Source organism: Bombus huntii, chromosome 9 (genome assembly GCF_024542735.1).
Source record: "Bombus huntii isolate Logan2020A chromosome 9, iyBomHunt1.1, whole genome shotgun sequence".
Lineage (NCBI taxonomy): Eukaryota > Metazoa > Arthropoda > Insecta > Hymenoptera > Apidae > Bombus > Bombus huntii.
This window is the reverse complement of record NC_066246.1, coordinates 13,885,311-13,899,298: the sequence shown is the minus strand read 5'-3', so window position 1 is coordinate 13,899,298 and position 13,988 is coordinate 13,885,311. Positions and strand designations below refer to the sequence as shown.

The window sequence follows — 13,988 nt, the reverse complement described above, 5'->3', positions numbered from 1 at the left end:
GATGCATAAAGAGACCGGCAACGCTGGTGATGATACGATTGTGACAGTAACAGTGACAGTGACATAGTGACGCTTGCATTGAGCGAATTATCGAAAAATACTGTACCTGCAAGTTGAATCCGTCCGATCAACTCGTTTCGACCGATGTTATCGAAGTCCATCACCATTACGTCCAACGAACATTCTCGAATCTTTTCCCATGGTACATTAAAAGAAAATGCTTCGTTGAATACTGGATTCAGAGTACATTTAAATATGGGTGTCTTCCGTTTTTCGATCCTCTTGTCGCCGAATTGCAACCATACTTTTACATATGGATCTAAACGCAAGAGCAGAGTGGAGAAAAGGGAAAAGAAAAAATTAAGCGTCGTAGCCTGACCGCGATCTCAAAATATCGAATCGCTCACCTGATTTTCCGTTAATATCTTTTGCTTTCAAGTTTCTCGCTTTCAAAAGCGTCAAAGTGAGTACGGAATTGCTCGGATGATAACACAAAGAACACAATAATTCGCCGCACTTATCCTTCGCCGGTGGTTTCAGGGCTTTCCAAAATGACGGTTTGTCCGAAAAGTCAACCTACCGAGAATCGTTCATCGTTATATCGCGACTCGATACCACTCAAACCATCGAACCATCGCTGAAGACCACGGATTGATCATGAAAATTACCTGACATAGCGGAAGAAACATTTCTCCGATAGAATCGTCCCTGGAAAATCGATCATAGTCGAACACGTGTAAATGCAACACTCTGCTTTGTAATTTTTGAATCGGGAAACCTACGCAAAGAACGTAATATAACGCGACGTAATCCTTTTTGAAACGTGTAATCGTAGTGTGCATCTGTGCATGCGGTGCAGTTTGCCTGGAACGCATCTCGGATCGATGCTTACCTTCGAAATAAAACGTTTCGTTCCATCGAGGATTTAGCGTGCGTCTCTTTATCTTCGTCTCTAGTCGGTGTTTCTTGTCCGGCAGAAGGGTTACGCGGACGTAAGGATCGGACGTCCCGGATAAGTCCTTTGCCGGCAAATCTTTACCCTAAAAGTCAAAGTACCGAGTAACATTTGTCATTTATAGCTTTGGCCGCGATAGGTAGGTAGATGGAGGTAGACCGAATATCGACGATTCGCGTATCGTAGCACTGACCTGTATAATACGTAAGATAAGCGTAGTGTTTTGAAAATCATATTCCAAGCTGAAGTGTATTTGACCAACATTCTCGCTGGGTTCTGAATTATCGATGTACATGTCCACCAAAGACATCGATCTGCTCTGCAGAAACGCTTTCTGAAATGAAAACGTGTTCAAAGCTACACATACGGATTGGACTCGCGAAATCGGCGGAAGAAAGAGATTCGACGAAGAAATCCGACCTACCGACGGATGATCTCCTTTGACGTTTTGCAGCTGTTTGTTTTGCACTCCGGCGGTGGGAGTGCGAGGTTCGGCCGTTCCAGCGGCCGACCCGCTACTAGTGCCGCCGAGGGAAACCGCGTTCGCCCCGGCGCCGCTCGTTCCTGCGTTCGCATTTCCGATACCAGACGCGGCTCCTACGCCAGACCCCGATCCGCTAGCTCCCGCGGTTGCCCCGCTCGTCGTCAAACCGCTCGAACCGCTAGTTCCCGCCGCTCCGCTTCCACTAGTCGATGTTGTTGGTTTGTTCGCCGGGCTATCGGTTGTCCTACGGCAATCGACCCTCTTTTCAAATCTCTATCGCACCATTTCATCCGATCGCGTACCCCGCCTGGCTCATTTTTATCGTTCTCGTCCTCGTTGCGTCATCGTAATTGTCTTATCATTACCGTGGTTCACGTTTCGATCTCGTTCATCTTTCATCATCCGCCAAAAATCTCGCGTCATCCCGATTTCCTTTCACGTGCATTTATTAACAAGGATCAAAACTAAAGCGCATACAGTTTCAACTACATATTTTTGCGTAGCTAAAGCAGTCGCGATTAGATTGTGCGTCGTCAAAAGCGACCATCATCACACTACAAACTACGGTGAACGACGACTCATAGTCAGGGGTTCTATGTTCTATCTACCTATCTAACGTATTATCCTACACATACGTATGTATATGTATACGTAGCTATGGTGCAACGGCTGTCTATGCTCGTCCTTCGATGTATCGAGCTATTCGGGCTACCATCTAGAATCTAGACCTAGTCTTTTAAACTCTAGACATTCAAGTTTGATCGACAGTCGTGAAAACGCATAAAAGCACGTGCGATTCGATTAATTGGGATGCGCAATGCCAAATTTGCCCTGATTTTCTTGTTTTATAAATCTCTCTCTCTCTCTCTCTCTCTCCCTCTCTCTCTTTCTCTCTTTCCCCCTCTTTTCTTTTCCTCTGCACAACACCGAATCGGTAGTTTCACTTGAAATTCGTTCAAAAGGAAAATCAGGGAGAGTCGAGCGTTGAGAAAGGATACTACGAATAGAAAAGTAACAGAGTTTGTTGCAGTTGAATTCGGTGCAAAAATTGTTGGGAGATCGCGCATGTTAAGATCAGGGAAAAAGGAGAAATAAGCTAATGTTTAGAACGAAACTTGAAACGGGAGAAATGGAAATGTAGAATCGAAGAATTGAATTCAATTCAACTACTTACGCAGATAAAGCAGCACCCATCCGCGAATGAGACATTTCGTTCCATTAGGAAGGAGAATTGAAAGAGAAGATAGAAGAGTCAAGTGAAGCAGTACGAGAGAAGATAGATTAAAAGTTTTTGCTATTTACCAACTCGTGGTATACTTACTCCAATTGCGCTCTGGATCCCAATAGTAACCCCGAAAGGACGCATGAAACAAAAGAAGCGAAAACAGGAATTGGTGAGTCTTGTGTCTTGAATCTTGAATCTCGATCTCAAATTCGAAGAGAGAACGACGAAACAAACGATCACAAGGAATTCGTTTTGGTTCGATGGACTCTCGGAACTTTCTCGTCACAATATTTTCTTCGCTGTCGTGTTCCAAACGTTCCACGTTTCGTTTGAAACCGCGGCGCAATCAGTGCCACTCGCAATAGCAACGAATCCGAAGAAGAAGAAACTTGAGAAGAGAGGCTAGCCAATCGAAAAATATAAGGTGCGAGATACAGAAAGAGAGAGAGAAAGAAAGAGAGAGAGAGAAAGAGAGAGAGAGGTATAATGTCCCACGTTGTGAGTCATTGTTCAGACAAGTTTATTCGATGACGCTTTACGCTAATCGCCTCAGGGGGACACGCTATCATGCTAATTTTATTCCTAATTTACGTTGCCGATTTAATACACATTCCTTACCTGGTGGTGTAATACTCGAAGAAGGCAACCAGTATTTCCAACGACCTCGTGACTGCAGCCCACATGATTTTATCGTTCCGAGAGAGTCTTTAACCACGATTATTGCGAGAACCAGAGTTCACATTCCTGTTATCGAGTTTATGATCTATTTCATTGAAAGAAAACGAAAAACGAAGAACGTACTTTCCTATTTATACGCGTGTGCAACCTCTAGCCGCCTCTAAACTTTGCAATCTCTTTCTTCTTTCTCTTTACTCGATAATACACTTCCTCGAGCGAATTATTCTCTTCGAATCACAAAACCTGGCGCGGTCCGATCCGATCCGATCTTCGATACTTTGGACAAATTTTGTCTAAATACACAATAAGCAGCACACGAAAACGTTTAATTTCAGAATTGTAACATTTCGATACGTTTAGGTATCGAATTCGATGCATGTAAGAATATTTGTAGTTCTTAATAGCGAATATTTCGCATTCATAAAACAATTCGTATCGCTACACGACGTCATTTCAGAAATTGCTTAGCGGTGGTGCGTGAATCTGAGTTTTCTCGAGCAACAATGTTTCAAAGAGAATGGCGGCTGTCGTGTACCTATATCGCGAATATTCAACGTTTTCGCAAATGTATCAGAAGGGAAGTAACGAACGATAGTCAAACGACGCAGAAAGCCCTAGTTCCGTATTTCCGAAAGGCGATCAAAGATAATAATAGTAAGCGATCGTATACGCGAAAAAAATCTGGGAAATTGGTTCGGTTATATTCCAATATTCCATCGCGTCGGTCGGTCAGTCTGTTGGTCGGTAGAACGGACGCGACGGTCGAAAGAAGGGGATACGATCGATCTTAGCTACATTCGCCGGTACCGCTGCCACGCTGTTCACGCCATCGCCGACGTCACTGCCGCCACCACAGTCACCGCCACCGCCACCGCCACCGCCACCGCCACCGCCACCGCCACCACTGTTATCTTCTCTACCGCTACTTTTATTACGTATCGTGTCTACTGCCAATCAACGCTATCACCCCATAATCGTGGTTACCACGACGTTGCAGCAGCACCACGACACCGCCGTGCCGCCACGATTATGCGACGATTATGCGACGCGTTCACGAAATTAGTCACGCGTTATCGATTCGCGCACTGTTCCAGGGGCCAAGTCCTCCGACGTTATCGATATTCGAGAACCGGACGACAAATTCCGAACTCAATCAAGGATATATTATATCGTGCACGTGGCAACGATGTCTGCGAAGGTCGATAGATACGGCGCGCGCATCTCGCTGGGCACGCATACGCTTACATCCATACGCGATTAAACCATTTTTATACATCAATCACCAAATTCTATTGATAAGACTGGCTTTCAATTGTATGTACTACAATTTACACGTATCCATCGATCTGCAAGCCCTATCGATCTCATCCCCTTCACCTCCCGTCTCCTCTCCATCTCATCTCTTGCCCTCGTTCTCTGTCAAACTCAAGACTCCAGATAATGTTCGGAACGTCCGTGCGCCGAACAATGAGGATCGTTACAATAACGATAATTTCGTTCTAGCACAGCGAACAAATCATATATCGTTGATTTTTCCCTTTCTCTGAGAGATTTGTTCTGTTGTCGTAGATGTCGGTAGCAAAAAGTCCTCCGAGCTTTCAGCACGAAGGAAAATTACGAACGAGACGATCGATCGAAACGCACGCGCACGACAAAGGTAAGAGTTCCTGGCCGTGATGCGGTTCGGTCAATGCCGAAGAATATCCAAGCAACAGGTTTCTAGTCGTTGTACTACACGCGGACTATGAATTTTACAAACAAATTGACAAACTCCGATCCTTTCGAAATTTTACGAAGAATTTACGACTCTCTTCCGACATAACTTTGGACGAATTATGTAGATACCTACTACGTTCAAATTTAGATGCACGTAGTGTCCCTTCAACTACTACATACATTTATCGAATTACTTTGCATTGCTTGCACGAACAACGGACAAAATTATGATATCAATCATACGATGTTATTGAAACATCATTTTATTTCAGAATTTTCAAATATTTACATATGTGTATTTTGTACGGTCCGCGGGATTCGACGTAGTTTCGAGAAAACAATTTCCGAAAAAATTTCGTCATCAACTTGAAACGATTTTAGTATACAAATCTAATTCGAGGAATCGATTATCGTTAAAAGATCAAATTACGAACAATTTACAATCGATCGATGATTACTACTTTCGTTTTCGCCGCCATCGTCCTACTTGGACGAAAATAAAAGATTTCATCTAGTGTGCAATCTTGAAACTCGTTAGCCACCTGTTACGTAGTTGACGCATTTGAAGAACACAGATCGAAACAATGCAAGATAGAACATTAACGATCGCCAAGCGAGCACGCGACATATTATATACGCTTATCGCTTTTCCAATTTTATCGCGGCTCCTTCTCACCCACGTTACTCCCACTGACCTCGAGAAAAAATCGTACACCTTTTATGTAGACCTTCTTTTCTGGGCTTTCTCGTCTATAACAAGCATTTACTAGAATCTTTTACATTTCCCGGTAAAGTCAGACGAATGGACGATAACAATAAAAACGTGTTGTCGTAGAATAATGCGCGAGGTGATATATAGAAAATCCGAATCGAATGGCTTCGTAGCCGGGACGAATAAACAAAAGCTGGTAGGATCAATTGAAAAAATTGTAAGTCGTAGGCTGAAAGCCGTAAGCCATAAGTAGCGAGTCGTGAATCGTGAACTGTGAGTCGTGAGCCGTAAATCGTAAATCGTAAATAGTAAAGAAGGACACCTCGCGAGAATATCGCTTTACGTCGATCGAAAGAGAAAGTGGCAACGTACCGCGATCGCTTTCGCGCGAAAAAACGCGCGTGTATCGCCACTTCTACCCGCAACCGCGTCGCATCACAGACTAAACTTTCCTCCTGGGTGGAAAAGCCCTGGTTGCATTCGCATCGATGCTTTCAAGCCTTCGATACATTGGCGCCACCTCGCTGCTCACCCAAGGACCGTTCCGGACGCCATAGAAAACTTCTCCTACGCACCAGGGATCAAACGCGCGCACCCCTTTTTGCCCTTCTATCATCCGTTTGCTCTCCCCTTCCTGCTCTTTTAACCCAGACCTACCCTCTCCACACTGGTTATGCCGCTCTACCATCGTGTCGTATCCTTACCCTCTACGCCTGTACCTGTTACCATCTCCACCGTACCGCTATCGCTCCCACCATATCATCCCATCCCCTCCACAGCCGACACCCCGCTATCGCTGCCACCACTACCTCTATCTCTACCGCCGCCACCATCACTACCATCACCACCACTACCACCACTACCACCACACCTCCACTTCCGTCCACCTCCGTCCACCTCCGTCCACCATCCCCACTCCCCTACCACTACCACCACACCACCATCACACCATCACCGCTGTCACTCTACCCTTATACAAGCGTACCTTTCTCTCTTCATCTTCGATCCGTTATCACTTCTCTCAAAATCTTTGCTTTGTCGCGAATTTCCTTGGAATTTGATTTGATCCGATAGTTAGCATCAGAAAATTTTTATTTTCGCCAAAAATTTTCGTATTTTGTTCGCCAAACGATCTATATCGAACTTTCCAGATTGTCTATCCAACGTATCTCATGAATCTTAAAACCGTCGCGTCGCGTCCAATCCCCTGATTCGCAGTTGCATGCAAGTTGTTTTTCCATTTATCCAAAGTCGATTAAATCGGCAAAAATCGGACGAGAAAGAAAGAAATTATAGCTGGAAATTTTGTCCGATTTTTCATATACGAACGAGAAAAACCCACGAATCGTCGAAACGACGAGTTCGATCGGGAGTTGCTCCTGTTTCTCCTTTGTCTAGAAAAAGCCTGAGGCATCGTTAAATAAAGTGGGCCAGTTCTGGTGTCCTTTCAATTATTTGTATATATCTTGATGGTCGGGAAAAACTCGGATGAGAAATAAAGGAAACGAAAATGGGTTGCAGACACGTGCGCAGGCGCGTTCTCGTGTCATTTAACTGACCGAACTCTACTACCGGATGATAGACGCGGCTGTTCCGTTTACAAGATTCATCGCCTCGAGCGATTCGAATACGTATTACATGTGGGTACAGTGGTCTCTCGGCAAAATCTACAAAAACGCGTGGACACGCGACTCTGTATATCGACGCATATAAGTAATTTACGATAAATCTGAAAATTGTTCAATAGCAGCTGTAAATCGAAACAACAACATTCAAATGTCTCTTTAGTTTTACTCGAGAGCTCCTCTTCTCCGGCATTTCACATTGATGATGTTTTCTTTTGTTTGATAGGAAAAATATTATTACACATCGACTATCGTTATCGATCACTTCTCTACATAAATTTCTCCTCTTTCTCTCTCTTTCTTACTCCTTCGTCCCTTCCCTCCCTTTTTCCCATTTTCTCTTTCTATTGTTTTTCCTCTCGCTACCTCTGTCCAATATTTCGCCCTTTTTCTATCAATTTTTCTTCGTTGATCAACGTTTCTTCTTCTCGATTCTCTTACCGTGGATCTTGCGCCTATCGGCGTCTTACTTTTCAATGCAGTCGTAATTTCAAGTACGCGACACGCGCATACAGGAACGTCCCGTAAATGAGACAAACGAAGACCGACGAAGAACGATAAAAGTACAAAGAACGAGAATGAAAAACGCGTATGGGCCATGGATCTCGAGACCCAGGGAATTATTAAGTTGACGTGGATAAGCGAAGTTGGAAATTCGTTCTTTTATAAGTATATATACATAGTTATAGATATTTATAGGGGTACGTTTCGTTGAAACGATTCGCATGCTTCGAGAAATTGTTGATGAAAAGAGAAATGGATACACGGTTTGAAAACCGCGCGAACTTTGCGCGACTGCGAAAGCAGAAGGGGTAAAAAAGGAAAAGGACGAAAAGAGTAGAAGATAGTGAGTGCAAGCGGCCATAATCGGCCATAATCGGCCATAATCGGCCATAATCGGCCATAACCGCGCGCGTCCATCGCGAAAACGGCAACGACTCAACCGCGTAGCGTGGATAATCAGTATCGGACAATGAGGAATCGGACGGACAATCTCGGATGGAAGCAGCGACAAGCAAGTGCGCGCGCGATAAACTACCAAAACGGACTTGAATGCGTAGGTTTGTGTGATACTAATTGCCTAGATGGCGATGAAACGCGACAGAAGCATAAAAAAGCCAAGCAATTAATTAGTGCGCGCGCTACGTGCCGATGCTTTCTAGCATCCTGGTTACTCGTACCACGTCGAATCGATTACGTGCTCGACGAACGGCCGAGTTAATTTACTCACAGACTCTGCGACAAGAACCGCGACAGTGCCAACTTGCTGATTCGATTGTTTTTCAGGCCATCCAACATTGCAGAGGCTGCGATTTCCATATTCGATCGTTCGCTTAACCAAACTAGAAGCGAAACAATTTCCCGTGTTCGTTCTTGACTGATTCCAATTTATCGAGTAACGAGCTCCTTCGACGTCCCAACCAACCAACGTGTTCCTCCTATTCGTCGAATCGAAACGCGTCCAACGAAAATCCCTCGATCCCAATTCAGAGGCTGACTGATATAATAATATCACGATATCGTATTGTACGTTCACCGTATCGTATCGATCACTATAATTCTCTGTGTTTCGAAGCTGGTCGTGTTTGCTATACGAACTATCGAAATAACAACTAGGCTATTTCGTCAATCTTGCTCCAAGCACACATACAAATCGTCGAAAGACGAGGCGAGGCGAGGCGAGAAAATGCAAACAGCGTTACAAGTCCTCCTTGCTGACTGAACGCTGATTATTTACTTTACCCCTCTCTTTTACCTCGATGCCAATTAATCCAATTTTCAACGTATTTCTCGTCGAATCGCAGCGTCGCATGATTCGAGCCTAATTTTTTCTTCATCAACGATCTCGTATCTCAATCTCCCTTCTTTCCAACACGATCGTCACCAATCTCGTCGACGAAACAGTTTCATGTATAATGGAAACAGTTTTCGCTTTCTTCTCCTCCCTTTACCAACCGCTCTCTCTCTCTCTCTCTTTCTCTTTCTCTTTCTCTCTCTCTCTCTCTCTCTCTCTCTTCCTCTATTTATTCTTTCTCTTCCTCCTTATCGTTTTATCTTTCTCTTACACGCTTCTCGTCAACTTTCTGTTTACCCCCCTCCCGCCGCGCTTTCTCTCGTCCTGTCCCCCTTCTTCTTTGGTTCTTTTCCTGAAAAGACGTTGATGATTTGTCGTCGTTCGTGGTTTGTCGGTCGTCGGTCGTCGTCAGACAGTCGTCAAAAACTGCCGTGTCCGGTCCTTTTACGCGTTACGGTCACGATAGTTAAAGTCTTCTACTTCTCGACGATGACAACAATGACTAACTTTCGAGATTCTTCTCTTTTATTTCCTTTTCTTTTCGATTTTATCTTTTAGCACGATCGTTTGTGTTCTTTTCCAAAAAGAAACAGGAAAACTGAAAATCAATTTCTTAGTAATTTACGAGTAAATCGCGTACAAACGTTGTTCGTTCCGGATAGAAATGAATACTTGATCGAGACGCGCTACGTGCCCTTCCAACGACCGATTCACCCACGATATGTAGGATTAAGACTAACCGTCGCGTCACATTCGAAGTAGTCAAAGAATTCACCTTTAACTCTTCGATATTCTTGATATCCTTTTTCGCGTGAATTTAGGAACTGATTCGAAAAACGCTTTGTGTCGTCCAGCGGCAACGTTCGACGAATAGATTAATAAATACATACAACGACTAATGATCGTCACTTTTGCGATTCAACAACGTTGTAGTTATAGTCAACGCGTTACAAGTGCCCAAGGAATATGATCAGTTTGCCCGTAAAGAGACGAAAAAGAAAACTTTTTCTTTCTGCCAACACAACTTTGTAATTTTTCAAACTTTTCTCATTTTCTTTTTTTTAATTTTTCTCTCCACCCGCTTTTCTTCTCTATGCTCGTCTCTACTTCTCCTTCGCTTTTCCCTTTTGTTTCTATCCTCCTCCCTTTCTCTTCTTTTCGCTGCTCGTTTCCTCTTCTTTCTCGCGCTGTCTTTCGAATTAAAGAAGGTTTGAACGTAAAACTATTTATTCACTGGTTTTCAAAAAAAATCCGCAAATACACCGATCGAATGTTTCCGTTCGTCGATTCGTTTGCCGTCCGACGTGACAACCACTTTGATTTCACTACGACCCGATCCGATCCGATCCAATCCGATCTAAAGAGTTAAATAAATTCGATCACTTAGACCGAAAGTCGGCCGATCGAATGCAAGGGTTGCGTGGTGAAAGCACGATATACACCCGTCTAGTTTTCGACGAACCCAACAGGATGATATGGGAAAGAGGAGAAGGTGGCGGAGGTGGAGAAAGAGGAGAAGAATAAAGAGAAAGAGGAGAGGAGGGGGTGTGGATAGAGGATGGTAGTAGAAAGAAAAAAAGATTGTTCGCGTAATTAGCCAATTACGGAAAGAAAATTCTTCGAAAATTTGAGCGACACGCAACTTCTTGTTTTGAAAACGAAGAATCGATTTAACGCCCTTTTTAACGAAATACCAGATCGTTTTGAAAACCAGTGAAAATCGACGCACTGTGACTCGTACTTTTAATTAAGTCACTCTCGATTTTTCGTCATACTGTAAAGATGTTCAGCCATTGCTCTTCAATATGAGCATCCATTTCCTTCGATCCTCGATTACGTCCTCCAGGAAACAAGGACAAGGACGACGATAACAAGGACAAGGACGACGACGACGACGACGACGACAACGACGATGATGATATTCACGACAACGTCGATAGCGACGATAGTAACACCAACAAGGATAAATGATAATCGATATCAGAGGCGAGAAATTCTCGAAGGATGATACGAATACGAAAAATGTAGAGAACCGGTCCAACGACTAGTATACGTTTCGTCCAACTGAAACGGACGAGCCGTTTGCTAAACGCGAACTACCTTTCTCCGCTGTGGTATGACCTACTCGTACACTGCTCTCAGCTGCTTTCAACCCCCGGAATCCTACCGTTACCCCTATGACCAACCCCCACTAGGTCCTTCATGCCTTCCCCTCCCCTCACCTCCTTTCCCCATTCCTACCACAGCCCTCGTTCCACCCGTTTCGTTTCTACCACCCCAAGTCCCACTCCGATCTTTCCCGCCTCCTTTCCGCACCACGACCCACACTGCCTAGACTCGACTCTTCCTGGACCTTTGCTTCCCCTCCGACTCTTTTCCCAGGATCGCTTATACATACATACATACTTACGTGCATATACATTACTATCACTATTACTATCTGTCCCTCTCTCCATCGTACTGCTTCCTTCCACGGCGCATCTCCCATCCTATCCTGTTCTGCCCTGCCTGCCGCTTCTCCTACCGACTATTCTTTACCGACCGGTGCTATACTATGTAAACTATGCTATATACATACAGTATGTACATCACTCGACGTATGTCCTTGCTTCGTCGCTTATTTCTCCATGTCCCTACCACATGCCAACTGTCGCGCGCGCTTCTTTTCTCGTATCATCCTTTCAAGCACGTTAGCCGTTCTTCTTTCGTTTCGTCTCATCTCATCCTACGGATAGCTTTTGTTCATCATCTACCTTCTACTCTCCATGCCGTCTACGATTTACATTTTTTACCTTACTTTTACTTTTCTCTCTTAAACCTTCGTAAATCTAATAACCTTTCCATTATCTTATTTTTCCTACTTCCTACATCGATGATTAACGATCTACGATCGACGATCGATGATTCAATTACGCCATTCAGTAGTCGCGATTTATATTTTTCGTTTCTCCTTTTTCCTCTTTTCAAAATTTCATTTCTTTCGATAAAAGTTTGCAATTGATATATCCGTTCGACACAATGATTACGAGCAATCGCCATCTCTTTCGAAACGTTTAAACTAATACGGAGATTTACCAGTACATATATGCATTTATGTAGTATGATTTGAAACAGGTGATACGAAAGATAGAATTGTTTTGTAACGTAACCAACATAAATTAGTTTTATCTTATCTTAATTTATCTATGTCGTATGTTGTTACCGAATATTTAACTACTAACAATACTAGCACAAGGTCTCCATTTTCCTTTATCCGCTTTATATCACGAGGAATTGCGACGAGTAACGTGGATTTTTGTGCAACGGAATGTTTTAATAAGAACCAAACGATTTCGGAAATACGTGTATCGCGGTTCGATTAGCTTTCTTACGTATCGGCACAAATAAGTAAAGATCGTAACGAACTGTAATTGTTATACGAATCTCGATAGAAGACAGTAGCTATGTATGTATGTATGAAGTATGCAACGTAACAAGTGGCATATCTGTTGCATTCCGCCGATTTAAGTGCTGCGAAACACCAGACTACCTGGCAGGTTTCCAATTGGCACCTTGTTGGGAATTACGGAATTTATAGCGCTCTATCTCCTTCACTTTATCATCGTTTGCAACTTTTTCGTAGTTCCTCGGCCGATCAAGTTCACGAGTTTCGATACTCGATTTCGAAGTAAACACTTGACCGTTCCTGCAAGCGACAATGGCAAACCAATATAAGATTTAAGCGATCGATTCGACGAACAATTTCGATCGCGACTTGATACATGTTTATACACATTACTTTATATCCAGTGTTTTCCCTTTCATTTTTCTTTTTTCGTAGACAATTGACAGAAATGAAAAGATATCCACGACGTAGTATGCAATTCAAGTTCGTGAACTAAATTTATTTACAAATTGTTTATGCAATTTTTATGTTGGAAATAATGCTTTTGTGGATACAGTGATTCGCCGAAACGTACGCGCATCTACGTTCGGCCGCGACCGAAATAATTTAGTTCTATTTATTTATTTATTTATTTACTTATTTATTTAAGCGAGCAATATGCCCTTTGATGTACATCTATAATAGTGGAAATGAAGATACAAAACGAAAAAAATCATCTAGAACGAACAGACATTACATTATAAGTGTGCGTGCAAAGATGCTCTTCTTATAATTGTGTAAAATATTGGAACATCCGAGAATCGATTACAGAGACACGGAAAGAAAAAGTAAGTTTGTACATTATTATCATTATCATTATCGTTGTTGTTGTTGTTATTTTTATCATTGTTATTATGATTATTATTATTTTTATTATTATTATTATTGTTATATATTTATGCATTAGTTTTGTACGTTAACGAAAATTAATCGATCGCTCGACCTCGAACCACTGTCGAAAGATACCTGTACCTTGTCAGTGCCCCAGCCGCGTAATAAAACGATATTCGAAACGCGAATTTCTCTATTGTCGGTAAAATCGGCATTTTTCGACAATGGCCAAGTGATCAGTCAAATGGTCAAGTCACAGAGGAGTATACATTGTGCATAGACGTCTCGTCGGTCACAATGACCTGTCCCTAGTCGGTCTCTATAATCAAATTATTTCTCAGTCGGTAACAAGTAATGGATACTGCTTTACCAACCGGTGCTTTCAACGTTTATCCATTTTCATTCGTATGTTTCAATTGACTAATATATACGTACATATGTTTGTACATATGTATGTACTCTCTTTCCTACTCTCTCCTCCCATCACTTCTCCTAATGTTTCTCTTCCCATTTACACAGTTTTATTAGGAATATAACTGCGGT

General features: G+C 43.0%; 2 protein-coding genes across 17 annotated transcripts in view; one reads left to right on the top strand and one right to left on the bottom strand.

The window, feature by feature from the left end:
• Positions 1-13,988, bottom strand: part of LOC126869812 (synaptotagmin-7) — a 23,885-nt gene that overhangs the window by 5,534 nt on the left and 4,363 nt on the right. The window contains exons 1-9 of one of the 16 annotated variants that reach the window (XM_050626855.1): positions 10,932-11,281; positions 8,627-9,542; positions 2,761-2,772; positions 1,380-1,683; positions 1,149-1,289; positions 893-1,040; positions 669-778; positions 408-576; positions 107-319 (exon numbers count right to left, since the gene is read on the bottom strand). In XM_050626855.1, the coding sequence (XP_050482812.1) occupies positions 107-319; positions 408-576; positions 669-778; positions 893-1,040; positions 1,149-1,289; positions 1,380-1,683; positions 2,761-2,772; positions 8,627-8,715 (1,186 nt within the window). In that variant the 5' untranslated portion in view covers positions 8,716-9,542; positions 10,932-11,281. The other 15 variants (XM_050626859.1, XM_050626858.1, XM_050626866.1 and 12 more) reach the window with 15 other exon arrangements.
• Positions 12,935-13,988, top strand: part of LOC126869806 (vanin-like protein 1) — a 16,134-nt gene continuing 15,080 nt past the window's right edge. The window contains exon 1 of the mRNA XM_050626822.1: positions 12,935-13,402. The gene's annotated coding sequence lies outside the window, so the exon portion shown is untranslated. The remainder of the gene's footprint in view (positions 13,403-13,988) is intronic.